Source organism: Benincasa hispida, chromosome 11 (assembly GCF_009727055.1).
Source record: "Benincasa hispida cultivar B227 chromosome 11, ASM972705v1, whole genome shotgun sequence".
Lineage (NCBI taxonomy): Eukaryota > Viridiplantae > Streptophyta > Magnoliopsida > Cucurbitales > Cucurbitaceae > Benincasa > Benincasa hispida.
The window spans coordinates 9,333,487-9,354,841 of record NC_052359.1 but is presented as its reverse complement, the minus strand read 5'-3'; the positions used below and the strand labels follow the sequence as shown (position 1 = coordinate 9,354,841).

The window sequence follows — 21,355 nt, the reverse complement described above, 5'->3', positions numbered from 1 at the left end:
ATTGTAACGTAACCCAACGGTCGGTCTACGTAAAAGAAATGAAAAAATAAAAATAAAAACAATTTATTCAGAAAGTCACGTGCGTCTAGCGTGACGTTTTCCACACGAAGAAAAAGAAACAGAGAGTGAAGCCGTACCCCCTAAATTCCCCCCCCCCTCCTTCAACGGTCATATTCCACCGACATACTCCAACGGTCACTTACACCCTCTTTCTCCACCGTCCGATTCAAATCCAACGGACACCCATCATCGTCCCCACAGTCCATAATACTCTTTTCTCCCTCTGGTCCATCGTTTTTTGTTTCAGTGCTGCTAAATCAAATCAGTCACACAGAACTAAGAGGAGAAGAGAAAGAAAGAACAACAACAAGGGAAATTGACAGAGACAGAGACAGGTAAATGGAAGTTGAATTAAACATAAAAACAGAGAAGGAAAAAAAAAAAAAAGAAAAAAAACCCCAAACCCCATATTTCTCTCTCTGTGTATGTTCTTAGTGGGTTTTTGTGTTGTTTCTCTGTTTTGTTCAGTTGTTGGATGAATGTTGTGCGAATTTGGTGGAAGGGTTTTGGGGATTTGCTTGTTCTGATTCGATTTTGCTGTGATGGCTTCACCCTCTGTTCTGAGTCTCAGATTTTGCTTCGATTTCAATTCTCGAGTATGGTTCTTCAACTCTCTTCATCAGTTTGTAAGTAAATCTTCTTCTCTCTGTTTTTTCCAATGAACTTCCTCTGAAACTTTGGGAATCCGATGATTTTCTTTTCATAGGCAGTATTCTTCTTGTAATCTATTTCCCATTCTTTCATTCTTTCTTTTGGGGTTGGGATTGAATTTTAGGACACACATTTTGCCACACACAGTGTTTCTTTTGATTCTTCCTTTGTTTCTCATCGGATTCCTCTTGTTGTTGTTCTTTTTCTTTTTTATTCTTTGTCCATATCATTTTTCGGAATTGTTCACACACTCACGTAGTTTCATTCTTTTTAGGTCTTAAAGGGAATTGATTTTTTTTTTTTTTTAAAGACTTATAAACTCTAAAAGGAATTTAGAAAAACAGAGGGGAAAAAAAGGAAAAATAGGTTTGTGGGGGTGTGTTGATTTTTTTAGAAAAACGAAGCAAAAGAGTTGGAAGAAGATAGAGGATGTTGGCTGGGTGTTCTAGTTCAACATTGCTCTCGCCAAGGAATCGATTGAGAAGTGAAGCACAGCCGCCATTTCCAGCTTGCCATTTGCAGTTGCCCACTTCAATGAGCACACAGAGATTGGATTTGCCCTGCAGCTTTTCCCGTTCTAAAGACACCTCTGCCACCGCCCGATCCCCGTCAATCCGCCCGGTTGCACTCTCTGTCGAGAAGCAGAACATCAGGCTCCCGCCGCTATCCGCCACCAACCAGCAGATCAAGCAAGAGTTTTGGAAAGGGAAAGGTAAGAACTTGAAGAGAATTGCAGAGCAAGTTGGGTTTGATGATGATGATTCTTCCATTAACAGCGCCAAAAGGAAGAGAGAATGCAGAGACGACGCTGGAGACAGACTATTTCTGAGCCAATTCGGCGGTGGGGGTGGGAGTTTCTGGTTTCATCAGCCTGATGGGGATGAAGAAGGACTCTGTTTTCTTCCAGGAAGTGAAGTAATTTCGTCACCGTCGCCATTTTTGTCTGAGATCGCCGATTTGGGAGAAGGAAATGATGGAGAAAGCAGCCATGTGAAGGCTCATGAAGGCTCTGGTTCGGGTTCGGGGTCGAGTTCATCATCAGAAAGTGAGAGATTTGCATTGAGAAGAAGATTACCAACAGAGAATGTTACAGCAGCAGCAGCAGCAACAACATCAGTGCCAGAAATTGGGAATGGAAGCTCAAGAAATCCTTCATATCATCATCATCAAGGTTCTGGTTTAGAGAATGAAAGGGAAGAAGAAGAAGGGTTTGAGCTGATAAGTCTTCTAATGGCATGTGTAGAAGCAATTGGATCAAAGAACATTGGTTTGATTAACCATTTGATAGATAAACTTGGGAGTCAAGCTTCACCAAAAGGCTCATCACCAATTACACGTTTGATTGCATATTACACAGAAGCTTTAGCAGTTAGGGTGAGCAGAGTTTGGCCACAGGTGTTTTACATAACGACACCGAGGGAATATGATCGGATTGAGGATGATACCGGGACAGCGCTACGGCTTCTAAACGAGGTGAGCCCAATCCCGAAATTCATCCACTTCACTGCAAATGAGATGTTGCTAAGAGCATTTGAAGGGAAAGACAGGGTTCACATCATAGACTTTGACATAAAGCAAGGGCTGCAATGGCCAAGCTTGTTCCAAAGTTTGGCATCTAGAACAAACCCTCCAAGTCATGTGCGAATCACCGGGATCGGTGAGTCGAAGCAGGAATTGAACGAAACAGGAGATAGGCTAGCAGGGTTCGCTGAGGCATTGAGGCTGCCATTCGAGTTCCATGCCGTGGTGGACCGATTGGAGGATGTGAGGCTATGGATGCTTCATGTCAAGGAGCAAGAAAGTGTAGGAGTGAATTGCATTCTCCAACTGCACAAGACATTGTATGATGGCAATGGAGGAGCATTGAGGGACTTTTTGGGGCTTATAAGAAGCACAAACCCAAGCATTGTTGTCATGGCTGAACAAGAAGCCGCTGAGCACAACGAACCGAGGTTGGAGACTCGAGTTGCAGCCACACTGAAATATTACGCCGCCATATTTGATTCCCTCGACGCTAGTCTTCCACCCGACAGCTCAGCCCGGTTGAAAATTGAAGACATGTTTGGGAGGGAGATAAGGAACATGATAGCATGTGAAGGAAGGGAGAGGTATGAAAGACATGTTGGATTTAAGAAATGGAAGAAGGATATGGAGCAGCAAGGAGGCCTGCAATGCATCGGGATTTGCGACGATCGAGAGCTTCTTCAGACTCAATTCCTCCTGAAAATGTACTCATCAGCTCATGGATTCAATGTCACAAAGATTGAAGAAGAAGAAGAAGGAGCAGCTCAAGCACTTTGTCTAACTTGGGAAGATCAGCCACTTTACACTGTCTCAGCTTGGTCACCAGCAGAAGTTCCTGGAAGTTCATCTTCATTTAACCATCCAACTTCTTGATTAATTTTTTCCATTCTTTTGATTTCAATTGTAATTTGTTATACAAAAATGAAAATTCTTTGTAGGGTAGAAGCGAGAGTATAGAAATGGGTGATTGATTATTCTTTCATTCTTTTGTTGGAGATACAAGATTTTATTTGTTGAGTATTAAAACTATAGAAGCATAGGCATTGTTATTTTTTAAAGTCTACATTTGATTTGTTGTAATTCTTTAATTCTTTATGCAAGTATTCATTACAATTTCTTTCTATGATGTTCCTTTTGAAGGTCTTCCACTTCTTTTATTCAATAAAGACAGACAACTTCATCATATTCTTCTTCTTTTTTCTTCTTTTGAACTCCATTGATTTTAGGGTTCTTTATGTGAGTTTTCATGTTAAATCAGGTTAGAAAGATAATAGAGTTTGTAAAGTAATGTTTTGAAGAATTGGGTATGTGAAATACTTTGTTATTAAATATAAAGTATTGTTATTAATCATCTTAAGAAATAGATCTAAAATTTATTAAGTATATAATTTCTTACTAACTTTAAATTAATCTATCTTGTTCTCTTTATTGTTTGAGAAATAAGATCGGGTTAATAAGACATGTTGATAGAGAATCTAGATTATGTTTTATGTTCCCAAATTCATTGAGTTAAATGAATGTGTTTGGTAGACAACTCGGATTCTATTTTTGAAAATTGTTTTCAGATTTTTGTATCCAAACAGTGCAAATTCTGAAAATAACACTTTTATGTTTTCATTATATCCACATTTTGAATTTTGAATTTTTAAAGTACAAAATTATATTATAAACTCAATGCCTTTTTTTGAAAAGTAAAATATATATTATATAATTTATATAATATTATAAAATAATAATCATATAAAAAGAACATAAAAGATGTTTACAAATAAACTAATAATATTGATTGTTAACTAATATTTAGTGCACGACTACAAAATTTTTGATCATTTATAAACATAATATCAATTACATTTTCAATAATTATCTAAATTATAATCCAGTTTATAAATCTGTTACCAAACACGTATATGATAACTTGAAATACAATTATGTTCTTATTAAATCTATTGTCTTCAAATTTTCTATTAAACAAATCCTAAATTTTTATCTTAAATTTTCTATTTCATCAAATTAAACATTAAACTGGTAATATGTATGTTCAAATTTACCCCAACTTATTGCACAAAGTCGACAATTAAATTAATCTCCAAAACATCACCTATTTCAACAAGAATTCTAACTCTAAAATCTTTGTTTTTTTGTTTTTAATCTGAAACTCCATCAGATACCAAGCCTTTATTTGTAATCCAATCAATGCATTCATCAGAAAGTACAAGTTATGACACTAATCCAAGTCTGAAATTCAACTGAAAAGTTCAGTTTCAAATTGGTTTACCCTGACATGTCATGGACTAGAATTTCATTATGTATGAATTGAATATTTATTTAGTGTTATGGACAAAGTATTTTCGATTGATATATCGTTTATGTTGTGATTAAAAGGTCTAAGGTTTGAATTCTCTAGTTCCGTTGCACTAAAAATTTGAGAGCATTATTATCCAAAAAGAAAAGTTCCACTTAGATCATAAATACTTAAATAGCATGAGAATAAGAGTGTACACTTAAAAATACCTTTTAAACCTTTATAATTGCTTCTTTTTCACTTAAAAAATACTTTTTTCTTTTTGCACCCTTCCCTCCCCTTGCTCTTCCCTCATCACATTAAGTATTAGGATTTTCGGGACATCAGAACCAAATACCAACTCAAACCAACCCGAATTTATTATTAACTTTAAATTATAATTTTTATTACTTATAACACAATTATTTATACATATATTGATTTTAATTTTATTTAATTTTAATATTTTTTGAATAATTTATTCGTCAACAATTTTTAAAAATAGTTTCATTGCATTTTAAAAAGAAAATTTTCAATATATAGATTGAAATTGAATTGTTAATCTTAATTTAATATATAAAAATAATTAAATTATATTTTTATATATTTACATTTTCGAACAAAATTTTAAATAAATAATCCAATTATCCAAAACCAACCCAATCCAAATATTTCATGGTTAAGTTGAATTTGATTCATTTTGTAATAGGAGTTATTTGGATTGAAAAATTTACAACTCGAACAATTAAATTGAACCTAAAAAATCTTTCAACCTAACCCCGAATCTAAATACCTTTATAAAAAAATTCTTTCTTTTGTTTTGTTTTTTTTTTTAGAAAAAGGGTTAATACAACTTTAAATGATTTTAAAGTGCAAAATTGTTAAGTCTTGACAAATAAATAAAAAAACACGTGAGTTAAAAGTTACTTTAATTAAGATTTAAAAAAAACTTCTTGAACCTCTAAATTTATTAAAAATTAAAATATATATTACACAAAAGCATTAACTTATTAATTTTTCAAAATTGATTTGGTTTAAAATATAATTTTTTTTCTAAAAGATTGATAAACTCTATCAACCTCTATCGACTTCTAAACGCTCAATGATAGACTTCTATCAACGTCTATCATTGATAGACTTCTATCAACGTCTATAAAAAGATTAAAACTTTACTATGGTATAAATAATTTTCCTTATTTTTCAATTTTTGAAAATCCACTTCTTTTTTCAAATTCCCACACACTTTTTCGACATATTCCAAAGTATGTCTCTTCATCCTCCATTTGCTCTTTTGATATAAAAGCTTGAATCATGTCCTTCAAACCAGAAAGAAGCTGATTTATCAAGGCTCTGAAATGTCCAAAAGATGAAAATGACAAGGAAACATCAGAACCAAAATAACCATTTTGTGGAGCTATCTAAAGATTTAGGCTAACAATCTAACATATGCAACGTTTGCGTCTAAAATGAATTGAACTCTAGTCATGTACAAAGCAGCAGCCACATAATTCAATATGATTTCTAAAATCATAGTATTAACAGGAAAAGCTGCATACAGGCAACAACCTCCACGGCACAAGGATCAACAAATATTTTGCACTTCAAAGATCATTATTTATACCTTCAAATGCCATCTCTGTTTCATCCACACAAACAAAGCTCCAACAGAGAGGGAAGACGATGTAGTTTTCATGTATATGTCATTTAAATTTCCGTGGTTCAGAACCGATGCAGTTGCAATTAAATCAACTCCAGATACAAAACTTCTTGTTTGCTGTTAAGTCCAAGTTCATTCAACGTTAATGAACCCTCCCCATCTCCGAACGCTTTTCGAGGATATGGCCTCACCTGTTCCATGGATACATACATACATCAGATGAAATCTCCAAAATATTAACCATAGGTTTAATCATTAGATTCTGTATTAGTCTTTGATCTAACTTTTGAACTTCCTATTTTAGCTCCCATGACCTGGGATATGTAAGTATTTCATTCATACAAAGTAAATGTCTACTCTTCAAGCAAATGATCAAATAATCAAATGTCTCTGTTGGGTTTTAAAATAAATTTTGATTGTTTATTGACAAATCACACCCCTTCCAAATTTGTTCTTACTCTCTAGTTAGCATAGCATCGGAATTACTATATAGTCTTGGAAGAAAGACAAAAATAATCACTTGACCGAGAAACAGGACACATGATATTTGCTCGTCTTAGCATATTGAATGTACTCACCAGTCTATAGGAGCCAGGCTTGACAACTCTACCAATATCAATGAAGTCCATGAGACACTACAAAACATATCACAGGCGGTAACTGGTAAGGCAAAGAGAGGGGCATAGAATACAAATCCACCGTCAACAACCTTTATAAAATTCACCTGTAACTTATCAGTTTTGAGAAATCGACGACCACGGCGACTGCCATCTGGCATGCGCACTAATAGTGTCACAGCATTCTCATCATCTGTTCTTGGTTCACTTGGAAGAGAAGCTTCTATTTCTGCCAAGCATCTTTCGAGTTCCTGCTAATTAAAAAACCATGGAGTGAACATCTAGAACAGAAGATTGCTAATTGTTCCTAAATTCCAAAAATGTGGAATATATGGACCAAATATATCTTGCGGAAGTTAAAATATATTTCACCATTATAAAAGGAATTACAGTACAAATTACACCTAACCAACCCAAACAAAAGGTTTCGGAAAGGAACATTCATTTGAAGATCAATATTCATCACAGCAATGCTATGTTATCTTTTTTTTTTTTTTTAATAAATATTCGTGAGTGTTCAAGCCAGCTTACGTGCATCTCAACTAATCTCACGAGACAACCTGCTTGATTTTACCACATTTGGGTGTTAAGAAAACTAGTAGGATATAAAATCCTAGGTAGGTGGCCACCATGGATTAAAATAATGCTATGTTATCCAAACACTATTTTTGGATCATTAAACAGCCTTTGAATAAATGAGAAACTGAGCAACAACGTCAGTTTGGTATAGAGAAAAATGATAACCTCCAGTTAATTTCTATCAAGTTACCACAAAAACGCTAATAGAAAATAAAATAAAATAAAGCAAGGACATGGATAGAAGACGGATACCACAAGGACACATCTATTAAAAATGTGTAATATATAAAATAGTTTATATGCATTTTAATGAAATTCCCGCTATGAATTTGTTAGTACCTTATGATATTTTCATATTAGACACCTAAAAGAAGTGTTGAAATATGCAACGCAACACCGCTCTAAGAGGTTGAAGAAACAAATTACCTATTTCTAGTGATAAAAGCCTTAATCATTTAACATTCTATACAAAATTTCAAAGTACTAGTGCATTTATATATTCTTTTTTTGAAAACATAAGTCTGATGTTTTTACTCTTAAAATTTATTGTATATTTCCCAACATATCATTTTAGCATCTTATAAAAGTAGTATCAAATGACAAACAATTATTTGAGAGGAAATCAATAGATAGCTCTGTCGTGGTTAACAATTGCTAGAGATAAGTTTCACAAGTATCGAACTCATATTTAATTTGTTCAATCAGTGTTCAACGTGTTGTAAAAATCTATTACATGTTCACATGGACACATTACCCTAGTTTGTCCTATTATACCTCAGAAGATAAAGTTCATAACTATAACAATCAGTAATGGGATGTAATGTTTGTCGAGACTACTCAGAATAGAGTACAATGTTCTGTGTGGAGCCTGAATCCCCTGAGAGTACAAGAGAGCAAACAGACATATAATACACACACACACACACACAAGTAACTTCTCTCAAATATATATGTAATATTCTATGAATTAATTACAACGGATGGGAAAAGGGATCTCCAGAAGAGAGCTACAGAAATGACCAGAATTACCTTCTCAGCATCCAATTTCTGACGGGATTCTTCCTCTCTTTGTCTTTCTTTTTCACGAACAGCTTCAGCTTCTGCCATGGCCTTTAGTTCTTTTTCCCTGTCAGCTTGTAAGGCTGCAAGATACTCATCATCCTGCATGCGCAAGTGACTTGCAATTAGACACAGTAGATGGCAACCAATTGAACAGTTTTTCCACTTAATACCAAAGCCAAACCTGTTGTTCCCTTATCAAACGCTGAGCTACTAAAGAGGGTGAAGGAGGGCGAGGGGCTGGCTGCATATATGAACCTTGATTTCTCATGAATTCATGAGGTGCAGATGGAAAACGATATGAACTTCCTTCAGAACCTCCACCAAACATGGCAGCCTCAAGCATGACTGCTTCATCATGCTCCTCTGAAGAAATTCCACCCCACTTCAACAGAGAAGGTCAACAGTTAAAACAGATAGTTACAAATCAGCAGCTAAGAAGAAAAATCTTTTTATCATAACAATGCAGAAAAAAGAAATATGGACATGCCAGACTCTATACCTCATCAGAAGGAAAGATATTCCCATTGTGCTGTGGATTATTACTAGTATCGGAATGCTTGGGACTAGATGAAAGGTCTACATCTACTTCAACCCCCTTTGCAGGCTCAACATAGGACTTGCGTTTAGATCGATGCCTAACTAAATTATCTTCCTCTAGGTCTTCAACTTCAACTTGAGCAGACGTGCTTCCCATTTCCATCCTGAATTTTTCCAATATAACATCATCAGCCTTTTGCATCAAACAATACAACACAAATTACAGACTCTCCTACTCAGTAGGCATCATAATAAACAAGTTAATGATAATTTATATTAAAGCTTAGTTTGAGATTGTTGTAACTTTCAAAATAATTGGAGATAACTATATTTTGAAGAAAATCAATTTTGAAATGAAGTAAATTAGTGTTAGGTAAATATCAATCTTAAACCTGAAAATGTATGTTTCGGTGTTTGAAAAATTAATACTAAATTCTTGTGATTCATCTATCGTGACCAAAGTAGGCATACCATTGCAATTATTTCATATTGTTATTTAATGCCTAATTTATTATAAGATAATTATTTAAAATTATAAATGATTAAAATTGCAAGTAAAGCTTTTTTAATATAAATTATTTCATAAGATTTAGGAGAACTAATTGTGTGTGTGTGTGTGTGTGTATGGAAGGATAGAATTGGATCTTTTAAAATTTTGCAGGAGAAGGTGCAAATTTTTAGGATAGTTAATTTCAAAGTTTCTATCCACCTGATAGCTAGATCGGAAAGTGATTCAAACTAGATAAATTATATAAATAGTCATTTTACGAAACAATATTGACAGTTAAGACTTTCTTATAATTTCTTTTGGTAACTCCAAAAGCAATCCAAATGAATCTAGCTAGCATAGTTTACAGATAATACAGTTCTTGAAAAGAATACCTTCCATTTAGTGCTCTGACTTTCCTCAGCTCCACGTCCACCTCAGGTAACTTAGAAGCTTCTATTTTCGATCCTCCAATATTCTCCCCTCGCTGAGGGATTTCTTCCTCTGGCTGCATTGTCAATACAAGTCAACCATGAGATGGTGTAAGCTTTGAGACAAAAAGGGGCTTTTAGACGAAAAAACCTTGATAGATGAAGCTGCAGGTGGAAATTCAAAATTATTCAAGTGAGAAAGATGTTCTTGAGTTCTAAGGTTGTTTAAATCCTGCCATCATGATAAAAGCCAAATCAGTAATATACCACAATACGATGCAATGCCTCCACAGAAAATAAAAAACCACACCACATTTTTAGTGTTAGTGCATACAGTGTGAGTAGTTATGGGATCACTAGGATAAGCTTGCCCAACATCCTTCTTTGAAGCCTCAATTGCAGCACGAATCATTTCTTCTTCAATATCATTTCTGTCCTGAAATTCATCACCATCAAAGGCACGAGATATAACATTTCTGTCACGAGATATGTTACTTGCAACAGCCCGATGCTCTAAATCTGGTGCATGTGCTATAGAAGCAACTGGAGGTTCTTCATCTTCCCTATCATCAATTATTACAGTCCCATGAACCTCTGGACCATGGGCATCTAGAGTCCCAGTGACATCCTCAATTGTCGGCTCATGGCCAGATTGGCCAGACGGTCGATCACCATCTCTAAATTCTATGGGAATCTCCCTCAACTCTCTTGGATGAGTAACAACTGGAGCAGAACTTGTAAAATCAGAGGTGCGGTCAAAGAACCCCTGGCGAAGATTTTGATCAAGTAATGAAAATGGATTCATTATCTCTCTAGCTGTAGATAGAAGAGACCGAGGAGGACCCTGGGGTTCAACTTCAACTGGATCATCAATGTCCATGAAATCATATTCACCAGAAACAGAGGTTTGACGTGCACTGGAGATGATGGGAAGAGTTTCAAGTTCATCATCAGAATATGGTTAGATACAAAAAAGAATGTATAGATATGCAGGTAAGCAATTCAATTCCTTTTTCAAAAGAAAAGTTTAGAAAAAGAAAACACGGAGTGAAACGGAACTAGTAGCATACTTTACAGACGAACTTCTATCTCCTTCATTGAAATATGCATTCACAGCAGCATTGAGATCAGCACCATGTGCCTAAATGTAAGACCAAAAAAAGAAATTGATTGAAGAAATTAACAACCAAAAAAGAAGTCTAACTAATCATCAATGCTTAGCATTTGTATCCCCCCTCCTAATCTTTACTATCACATCTGCCAGCAAAACACCCACCCCACGAACTGCCAACAAATAACCAAGAGACCAGAAGATACTAAATTTAACTAAAATTTCACCACCCCGCATATCCATAGTTGAAATTAAAGAACCCCCGAAAACAAAAATATAGAAAAATTAAGTAAATTAAACACTCCCATTGACAAACCACAAAATTAGTTTCAGAAGCAATGACCTAAACCTAAACGCCCTAAACGTCCTAAAATCGACATCAACAGTCCAGAGGGAGCATAAACAAAAATCAAGCTGAGGCAAAATCATCATCTTCGTTCCAGGAAGGGAGAACGGCAACGCGATTACAAAAAAAGAAAAAGGGAAAGAAGAATATAGCTAAAAAACCTCTAGGCTTTGAACGGCGATGGCTTCGGAGGCTCCTGTGACGCTGATGAAAGTATCAATTGCTTCACGCGAAGGCATCGCCATAGAAATCAAAAATGATTAGAGAGAAATTGGAGAAGGAGGAAGTTGATCGGAGGAGTATTATCTTGGTGAATAATGAGAAAATTGGCCTTGATTATACGTAAGGAATATAAAGAGATTGGTATTGGAAGCCGAAAGCGCTGGAAAGGAAACGTAACGGACAATTAACCTAGACACGTGTTCTACAAATTTGTTGGCACTCCAATAACTATCCCTAAACTCTCCCATTTACACACTTGGGGACATTTGATGAGCGATAAAAGTACAGAGTTAGTTGAATTGGTAATTATTGTTAGATGAAGTTGGGTTGTGTGATAATTATTGTCCGTGTTAGAGGCTGACTTGAGTTGAGTTGAGTATCTGGTGCTGTTTTTATAAATGGAATTGATTGTATTTTTTTTTTTGGATTTTAATTTTCAACTATATACATATTTTCCTAACTTTTCTAAGATAAAAACAAAAAAGCTTCGAATTCTTTTCCATTTTCAAAACATGACAAATTCTCTATAAAATATTCACATACAGGACACAAAAATTTGAATTTAATTTTTTAAACACTCAAATAGGAGTGGATATTCCATTCAAAAACCCAACTTAATCATTAATTACCGTAAAAGTTAAAAAGAACCGAAAGGATTAATGCAATCAAATGAAATTATTGGCATTATTTTAGATAAAAGAGGTGACACTTATATGTTATCTTATGATCTAAATCATAAAACCAACTATTAGATGGTCTTTTTTTACCAATGTGTGGAATATAGATTTATCTTTTTCTAAAACGGGTGAAATGATTTTAGAAATATTGATGTATATTTTTTTCTACTATTATGTTGCATCAGTGTACAAACTATCTTTTTTTTTAAAAAAAAAAAAAACTTGAGCCATAATTTTAAATTTCACTATTTCATTAGAATTATGTAATATTTGAAAACATCAAGGGGTATATTGTTTAAAACATATTGTTGAACTTTTGTTTAGTGAAACAATAATAGGAACGTCGTATGTAATACTTTTTAGATCTAAGAAAAAAATAAAATAGAAGAAGAATAACTAGATCCAAAAAACAACCATAGAAAGAAAATTAAAAAAAAAAATGAAAAATGAGGAGTTGAGAAAGAAAAGGGAGAATAAAAATCATACAAGCCAGACAGAGAAAGAAGAGAGAAAATGAGAAAGACGAACTAGAAAGCGAAAGAAGCGAGAAGATGATAGAAGGTGAGTAAATGTGAAGAGATGCATGAGAGAGAAATGGCAAAGTAATTGAGGGAATTGGGAGAGTAATGAAAATGCGTGGGAAAACGGGTGAGAGTGAAGGTGATAAAATGGTGGATAATTAAATCCACCGTTTTTATTTTTATAAGTGGTCGTCGAAGTTGGGCACACAAAAGTGATAGTTGAAGTATGTCACCGAAGTTGCTTGTGCGAAGGTAGTCGTTGGAGTTAGTCGCTAGAGTTGTCATCGGATGTGGACGGTGGAGCCTGAAGTTCTTCGTCAAAGTTGGGCGTGCGAATGTGAAAGTCGTAGTTGGCCAATCGAAGGTGGTCATCAGAGTATGTCGCCGGACTGTGGTAGCGGTAATTGCCAATGGAGACTGATCGGCGGAGCCATTAAAAACATTAGAGGTAGAGAGAATTGGGGTGAGTTGGTAAAATAACCAACTTAACCCCATCAACATTTAAAGTTTGTTGTCAAACATTGAGTTGGTAAAAAATACCAAATCAACCCAACTCCCTTTGAGTGGTCAAACACCCCCTTGATGGGCCCAATTTATTATATATACCACTTTTACCATACTTCATTGAATGATATATTAATTTATTTAATAAACATCGTTATATATATATTTTTTTTAAGGTATGTTTGATTCAAGGAGTTGGAAAGTAGAAACCGTGAACTCCACTTATTATTTAGCCCAAAAAGTCTATGGGTCCTACTACCAAAAAAACATCAAGAGATGTTTACATAAAACATCCTCTTTAGGACATATATTTCAAAAATATCTTTAAATTTGAATTTTTTTTCAAGAAAGGGTTTTAGTATTATTTTTGGCCAAATTTACCCTTTTTTTTTTTTATTTATATATATATATTTCTCTATTTACAAAGCTTTCTTTGATGGTGTTGACATTCAACATACGGAAGTAATTAAGATCTTAAACACTTAATTTCATCAATTTTGGTAATCTAGCAAGCATGGTCATAATAAAGAAAATAGGGTTTCATTAATTATACCTTTGAAGAACTCTTCTTTCCTTCAAACCTAGTTTGAATCTCTTCTCCAACAAAATGTAGACCACCATTTGATCTTCCCTATTATGCTTCTCTACTATGCTCTAGGACCTCAGATTGGATTGTGAGATCCAAAATGAGCTGAAATTGAAAGGAATTTTGGAGAGAAAAGCTGGTTTTTCAGGTTTTGAGAGAAAACACTTTTTCTTCAAAAATGGTTCAGCTGCATGCTCTAGAATCTCAGCCCATTTACCTGAATTTTGTTCAACCGCCTCATGCAATTAGATTGCATAATAATTTGACACCAAATGTGTCAATATTTAGTGGAATTTTAGTGTTCAAAGTGGGAAAACCCACTATATTTTAAAATTTGATTTAAAATAAATTTTTTTTATCGAATTTTCAATATAATTCAAATTTTCAATTTTTAATTAAAATTTTTAAAATTTAAATTAAAACAGAAATTGATTTTTCATAAAATTCAAAATTTTCAATTTTAAATTAAATTAATTCAAACATTTAATTTTAAATAAATTTTCTTTAAATAATCAATTAAACAATCTAATTAATTGAATTAATTTAATATGAAATATTAAATTAATTAAGCGCTAATTCCTCAATCATTATTCATGTAATTAATATTTAAATCAAATTGAAATATTATCCAATTATCCAATTTTGTTTAATTCAATAATTAAATGTATCATTATATCGTATATAATTACTGATTCTCATAATTCGAATTTGAACGTTTCAAATTCTCTATCACGCTATTCTAAGGTTTAGTCTGTTTGTGAGCTAGTAGGGGACCTAATGAATCTACAGATCATGAGCTCTAATAACCCGAGATTAATTGGCTAAACTCTTTAAATTGAATTAATTAGCATTCGTTAACTACCGGGTCACCCACTAAAACCCGTAGTTGCACTCTTCTCACTGTAGATATATTCCTGTCTACTTGATTTAACCATAATAAGCAAGTTAACCTTTCACAGGTTGTTCGTAATAACGGTTGGGTCAAAAGCTATTTTACCCCTGATATTACATCTTGCTCCTTAAGTCCCATTGATCCTTTAATGAACAATATATTTGTGATCCAATCACCAACCGAGTCCCTCTCGAGCCAATGAAAGGGCAGGGCCCCTTGTTTAAAACTTGGAGTCAATACTTAAAGGGAAACCTTTATACTATCCCTAAAAGTGGAAATGATTGAATTTCATCTTGCATCCTATGTCCTCAGCTCTCTACTCGATTTTACCCCTGAAATGGGAAGTTTATTGAGCCAGCGCTGTTGGGCCAACCTTCACCCATAGATAATCTCGAATAAACATGAGCTCGTAGTTAGCTCAGGATTAAGGTCAAGTTACCTAGGTCATCACTTTGAAATAGTTATTCTTAAATAATAAACAACATTATAAAGTAAGAATGACTTATTTCTCGGTCCGGTCTTATACAAACTCTTTGCATATGACGCCCCCACTTGCATGTCTCCATATGAACGATTCAGGATCACATTGTTTGTACTAAATACAAAGCAGACCGTATCCAATATTGTTTCCAAAATAAGGTATCCAACCTTATCCGTATACTATAGACCGCTTTGGCTATCTACTCGAACTTTATCTATTCTTATGTCTCCACATAAAGTCCAAGTACTCATATAATAACCATGGATCTTAGTTTATTGGATTTAACTTTTACAGGTACAATTTACATATTCAATAAAAATTTTATTAAATAAACCTTAATAACTTTTCTTTTGTAAATAGAATATGTTTAATTTTACAAACTGCAAGTTTTAGGACATACATTCTTAACGAATGAGAGAGAAACTGCATTTATTATGGAAAAAGAAAATGCATTTAATATGGATTTTTAACATTTTCAAATGGAGAAAGAAAATGCATTTATTTGTTGAGATTTTTTCCTTTATTTAATTTAATTGGAGAGAGAAATTTTATTTTCGTCAGTTCACATATTCTTTTTTTTCTTTTTCGGATTCATGGTTATTTAAAACATACCTTAGAAAATTTTGTTAGGTATTTGAAAATATTCTAACAGATACATGAAATATACTACTGTATATAAACTAGAGATTGATTCAATTCTTGACATAAATCACCATTTCGTTTTTCATGTTGATTTTTTATATCATGTAAATTTTTCCATTATTTGTTCACACGGGAATGTAATATATTCCATTGTTTATTTGTAAACATTCTAAAAACTATATGAAATATATTGGTAAATATATTTGATATCTACTCAAATATTCATGGTTATTTTTAAATATACCTTAGAGCATAAATTTCAAAACATATATACAAGCGTGTATGTATCATATATCATAAATTCAAAATAGTCGAAAATCAACAAAAATATCTATATAAATCACAAATGGACTTGATGTTCAACATAAAATATATATATAAGCATATATATCACAAAACAAGAAATCTAAATACAAAAACCATCATCGTTTATATAAAATAAATGATTATATATATCATAGTGTATATATANATTTATTCTTGTTTTGTGTGTCCAACAACTCTCCTCATCTTCATATCTTATTCTCCCCATCTTCATCTCATCAAAACCCGCCATCGACCAAATCTTCTTGCCTAGCTCCATCGACTGGATCTGCCCAAGTCCATGAGTAGATCTATTCGCACCCAGTGTCGGAAGCTTTGCCACGTCGTTTCACGTCGTCCGTTTACTCGAGCTTATGCCGTCGTTGATTGGATTTACTTAAGTCCTCATCGGATTTGCTCGCACCTGGTGCTAGAAGCTTCGCCCCGCACCACACCGTCTCACACCGTCCATTTGCAACCACGTTGTCGTCTGCTCGAGCCAATGTTGGATTTGTTTGTGCCTGCATCGAATCTGCTCGTTCCCAATGTAAAAGTTTTGCCTTGCACGAGGCTGTCCTGAGCTGTTCGTTTGCAACTACACTATCGGGAAGGAGAAAAAAAGAAGGAGGAGGAAGAAGAAAGAATAAGTAGGAGGAGGAGGAAGAAGATTTCAACTTATTTTTCTTGTTTAAAAAGCAACATCAATGGGCGCAAAGCCCTAGGATCGTGTATAGGGGAGTGAGAATAAAAAAAAATATTTTTTGTTTTATAAAAAAATATGGATGAGGCTTAAATGGTAAATATACACCAACTTTAGCGAAAATTTGTATTCTCCTGGCCTATTTTTGAAATAAATTAAATGTTAAAGACAAAAGTGTAATATGGGCCTAGAATTAAGGTTACATGTGTAGAAAGCCCAAACATTAATTTTATACTTTATCAACTCTTTATATTGTAGGCCTCAAGAGTTTACAAATCCCTAGACTTCATAATTCCTTAACGCTCACTATTCCATTTCTTGTCCCAAACATCCCCTGAAAGATTGAATGATGACTAATTGAATGCGTGAATAACATTTATCGAATCATATTCAACAATAAAGGTAGGGTTTGACTGACCTAACAACTAAACAAGAGAAAATAGCCCTAAATCGATGATTTCACATTTCCAAGCTTTAATGGGCCAACCATGATCAACACCCCAAACCTTCAAACTTTTCTCTTTACTCCATGATGCATCGACATTGAGCTCCCAGCAACCGATGGAAAGAGGAACCACATATCTGAACTCGCATGACCCTTGAATCTCACTAAAGTAGGGAAAATAAATACGCCTTCAAGACTAGAAAACATGGAATTATCCATCAACTTCAACACCAGATTTTTTTTAAAGTGGAATCTCGAGTTAAGCTGGTGATTTATGTGCCTCCATAGATTCCACATCACACTAATCGCAAAAGAAGATCATCCCTCCCAAGTTTGTTCATCATCCATTTCCATCAATCATCGAACGAGACAAATAAATTAGGAAACATAGTTCATCAAATTTTTTTGGTAGAACTTACACCTCCAGATAACATGACTAGATACCTCCTTCATTCTCCTACAAAACAAACAAGTAGTGTTAGTATTAAACCTTTTTTTTTTAAATATTATCCTAGGTTGGGATTAAGTCATTGATAATCCTTCTTCCATGAGCATATTTGGCTCTGGGACCGCCTTGATATTCTAGAGTGAATTCTAAATAGGAATTTTACCACCCAATGAGGAAAAGGCCCCATTTTGGTAGGAATTAAGCAGAGTTGCAAAGTGTTCAGCACTTTTGATTAGGAGACCTTTATTAATTGTCACGGCTCTAGATAATTTCATCCTTTGAGTGATGAAATCCAGGAGGTGTATTGAGGATATCCTCAATGTCTGCTACCAAGAAGTGATTCCTGATAATGGAAGCCTTCCACCCATTTTGATCATCTAATAACTCTTTCACTCTTTTTCCTCTAAACTCATCGCTCACCCAAAGTGGATGATAATTACTTTCTCTACTAATCCAAGAATCCTTATTAATTGTAATGTGTGCATCGTTTCTCACTTTCCATTTATATCCCATTAAGAAAAGATCTCTACCCCATATGATGCTTCTCCAGATCCCCTACCATATTGTGTAATCCTCCACGTACATATTCTAAGAATTTGGTTGATTCTATGGTGGAACTTGCTAATTATGCAGGTATCTTTTCTTTTGTTAAATGTAGTCGTTCATGTAATTTTGTTCCTCACTCGCTTGCTTGAGCTGTATATAATTGTTTACTGGGACTCTTGTTTTCTTGATTGGGTGTTCTCTATTCTTCATGAGGATCTTGTTTGTAGTTAGCTTGTTGGTTTAATGAAGTTTTCTTTCCAAAATAATAATAATAATAATTACATTTTTAATTTTTTTAATAGAAAATAATGAACAAATGTTATATGATAATTTTTTTAAAAAAATTATACTTTTGAACTCTAAAGTTTGATTTAGGTTAAATCTTGGATCCTTGAATTTTAAACTCAATAATTCTATCCCGGATATTTGCTTTTAGTAATATCCTAGTTATCTTGTTAATCTTGACATGACATTTTTTTTATTAAGGAAATAAATTTTCTAACCTTTTTTAGTTAAATTTTTTTAATTATTAAAATTTTTCACCTTCCTACTTAGTTTCTTTCTCCTTTTTTTTTTTTTTTCCTTTTCTTCTCCTTCTCATGGCTACCATGTCATCGGTCACCACTGTCTGTGGCCACTAGTTTTTTCCTTCTCCTTCTTCTTTTCTTTACTTTAACCAAAATAATAATAATAATAATAATAATAATAAATAAATAAATAAACTAAACGCCAAAAAATGAGGAGAAAAAAAGAATGATAAGATCATTATTGAGTCATTGACCATGAACTACTTCATGAAGGACTCGAAGCTAGGAATGGAGTTTGCATTGAGGGTTGTGGCAACATTTGTGACCCTATCTTTATACTACATGTTTGATTGTTGATATTAGTGATTAAACCTTGATGACAATCCTAGCTTCGATTTGAGATAATTGCAATTGCCCCTCTTTAAGGAAAGTTTGGATATTGCCTCCATCCAAGATTGTATGTATTCGAGTGAGAATTCAACCTATTTTTGTCCGATATAACACATATAAGTTAGATTATGAAGAAAATCTATCACAAGGATGATCTTCACTACAATAGATGTGCAATAGTGACAAGAGCTTGATTTCCCATAGTCAAGGTCTTTAATGTGCTATTCATCGTTAAAATTTGTTTACTTGGTACCATACTTCTAGAAGAATGTGAGTTATTTGCTCCCCATTATTTGAGACTATGGTGTATAAGATATTACATTTCCTTCATTCACAGCCTTTTTCAACGAGGAATGACTTGCTAATGCATATCCACCAAGGTTTTTGACCCCTAGGTCGTCATTCCATTGTGTAAAAAAAAAAAAAAAAATACAATTAGGAGACATGTCGAGAAGTCATGGTATGGACACTTCTCTACTAGCTTTTTGAATTGTTCCCCACGTTACATCAATATTTTCATTAAAATGGAAACAAAAAGAAAAAAAATGTGGTGATAATCTGTAAAATAGTGATCTGAGTAAGTTTTAATTATACCCTTATGGGTTGTTTGGTTTGAGGGAATAGATGGTGAGAATGAGTATGGATATATAAAATCCTTGTTTGGTTGGAGAATTTGAGGTATTTACGTGGGAAAATATTTTTTCTTAGGCATCAAGGATGTCTCTCTTTGTATGTTTTTTTATTCCCACCCTAGTTGGTGGATTTTAATAAACCTCTGCTTTTGTTTCTTCTTTTTTTTTCCTCCGTTTTTTATTCATTTTTTTATATGTTTTTTCTCTTTTTTTATTCATTATTTTCTCTTCTTTTTATATTTATTATTTCAACCTTTTTTAATCATTTTTTTCTACTTCATGTGATATTTTTACATGTTTTTATTTTCTATTTTTTCTTTAATATCTTTATTTATTTTTATTTTTTCCTTCTTCATTCTATTTATTATTCATCTTTATCTATTTTTATTTTTTCTTTTAATTTATTATTATTTTTCCTTTCATTCTTATCATTTTTCTCATGAATGAAGATTAAATTAAATTATTTTCTTTAAAATTATTATGGTGTAAGTTAATTATTGAAAAGTAAATTTGGTTTAATTTAATACTTTATAATTGCTCATTATTCTAGTAACTTTTATTATAAATTACTCATTTTACAAATACTTGTAATTAATAATTTAATTATTATTATTATTTAATCGTTAAATAATTATCTTTCTCAAAATTTTGAATTGAATTTATTGTTTATCAATTAATCTATAAAATTTTATAGAGTTATCACAATTAATTTTATAAATTAAATACAAAGATAATTTGTTCCCATAAAATTCAGATAGCATTTCCATGCACAACAAAACATAGTCATCCTTAATTTCAATCAATCTTATTCCTAGGTTTATAATTTTCAATCATCTTTAATTCCTGAGCATCTAGAAAATCTTAAATCAAAGCACCCCCTAAACTTTAGGTAAAATTTTAGTTCATGCACTTATTATTTCAAAAGTTTCTTTTCTAACTCTTTTTACCTTAAATTTTGAAAATTTTCAAAACAACCCTTTTATTAGCTTTCCTATGAAAATGAAAGAGGAAAAAATAATATAGTGTGATAATTAGTTGAAAAATAAAGGTTCTATATACACCTGAAAATTTTCTTATAGTACGGTAATAGGAAAAAATTTCTATACTACCTTCACTCATTGTGTACTACGTCAACATGCTTTTAAAAATAACATAGACCCATCGACATTGATATAACTTCATAAATATTTATGAAAACAATAAGAATATGGTACTCCTATAGAAAAAAAAATCCACACATAACACTACCTTAGCACATTGTGCTAAACGGTCTTGGATTAAAGGATAAAATAAATTTAGGGGATAAATTTCTTAATTAAAATAGTGGGGATGGTGAGAAATGAAGCTAAAATAAAGTAATCTCTTTCCAATGAAAAATTAAACACAATAAAAAAAGGGGAAATTAAAAGGATATTGTACTTTTAGAAACTATTTAGGAAAATATTGTTGTTTTCAAACTATTTGTAAAAATATTGTTGTTTTAAATAAGTCGA

At 33.0% G+C, this 21,355-nt stretch overlaps 2 protein-coding genes across 3 annotated transcripts; one reads left to right on the top strand and one right to left on the bottom strand.

Annotated features, from left to right (window-relative positions):
* Positions 1-234: 234 nt before the first annotated feature.
* LOC120090336 (scarecrow-like protein 28) lies at positions 235-3,397 on the top strand. Its single transcript, XM_039047920.1, has 2 exons — positions 235-395; positions 529-3,397. The coding sequence occupies exon 2, from the start codon at positions 1,141-1,143 to the stop codon at positions 3,106-3,108; it is 1,968 nt and encodes a 655-aa protein (XP_038903848.1). The 5' UTR covers positions 235-395; positions 529-1,140; the 3' UTR covers positions 3,109-3,397.
* Positions 3,398-5,772: 2,375 nt separating this feature from the next.
* On the bottom strand, positions 5,773-11,591 carry LOC120090337 (plant UBX domain-containing protein 8). 2 transcript variants are annotated; one of them, XR_005485520.1, is made up of 12 exons: positions 11,508-11,591; positions 10,960-11,030; positions 10,224-10,806; positions 10,041-10,121; positions 9,854-9,966; positions 8,934-9,135; positions 8,616-8,816; positions 8,402-8,533; positions 6,901-7,044; positions 6,755-6,811; positions 6,141-6,367; positions 5,773-5,869 (listed from the first exon to the last, which is right to left on the bottom strand). XR_005485520.1 is itself a non-coding variant. In XM_039047922.1 (11 exons), exons 1-11 carry the CDS (start codon positions 11,589-11,591, stop codon positions 6,260-6,262), a joined length of 1,776 nt encoding a protein of 591 aa, XP_038903850.1. In that variant the 3' UTR covers positions 5,906-6,259. The 2 variants fall into 2 exon arrangements, 1 of the variants encoding a protein (XP_038903850.1); XM_039047922.1 differs by lacking the exon at positions 5,773-5,869 and having other exon boundaries at positions 5,906-6,367.
* Positions 11,592-21,355: the final 9,764 nt, after the last annotated feature.

Excerpts from the sequence above, each read along its gene's own strand:
- LOC120090336 (XM_039047920.1), top strand. The coding sequence starts at position 1,141 with ATGTTGGCTGGGTGTTCTAGTTCAACATTGCTCTCGCCAAGGAATCGA.
- LOC120090337 (XM_039047922.1), bottom strand. The coding sequence starts at position 11,591 with ATGGCGATGCCTTCGCGTGAAGCAATTGATACTTTCATCAGCGTCACA. Across the intron at positions 10,807-10,959 it reads GATAGAAGTTCGTCTGTAAA|TGCACGTCAAACCTCTGTTT; the intron begins GTATGCTACTAG and ends CATCATCTCCAG. Across the intron at positions 10,122-10,223 it reads ATCCCATAACTACTCACACT|GATTTAAACAACCTTAGAAC; the intron begins GTATGCACTAAC and ends TCATGATGGCAG.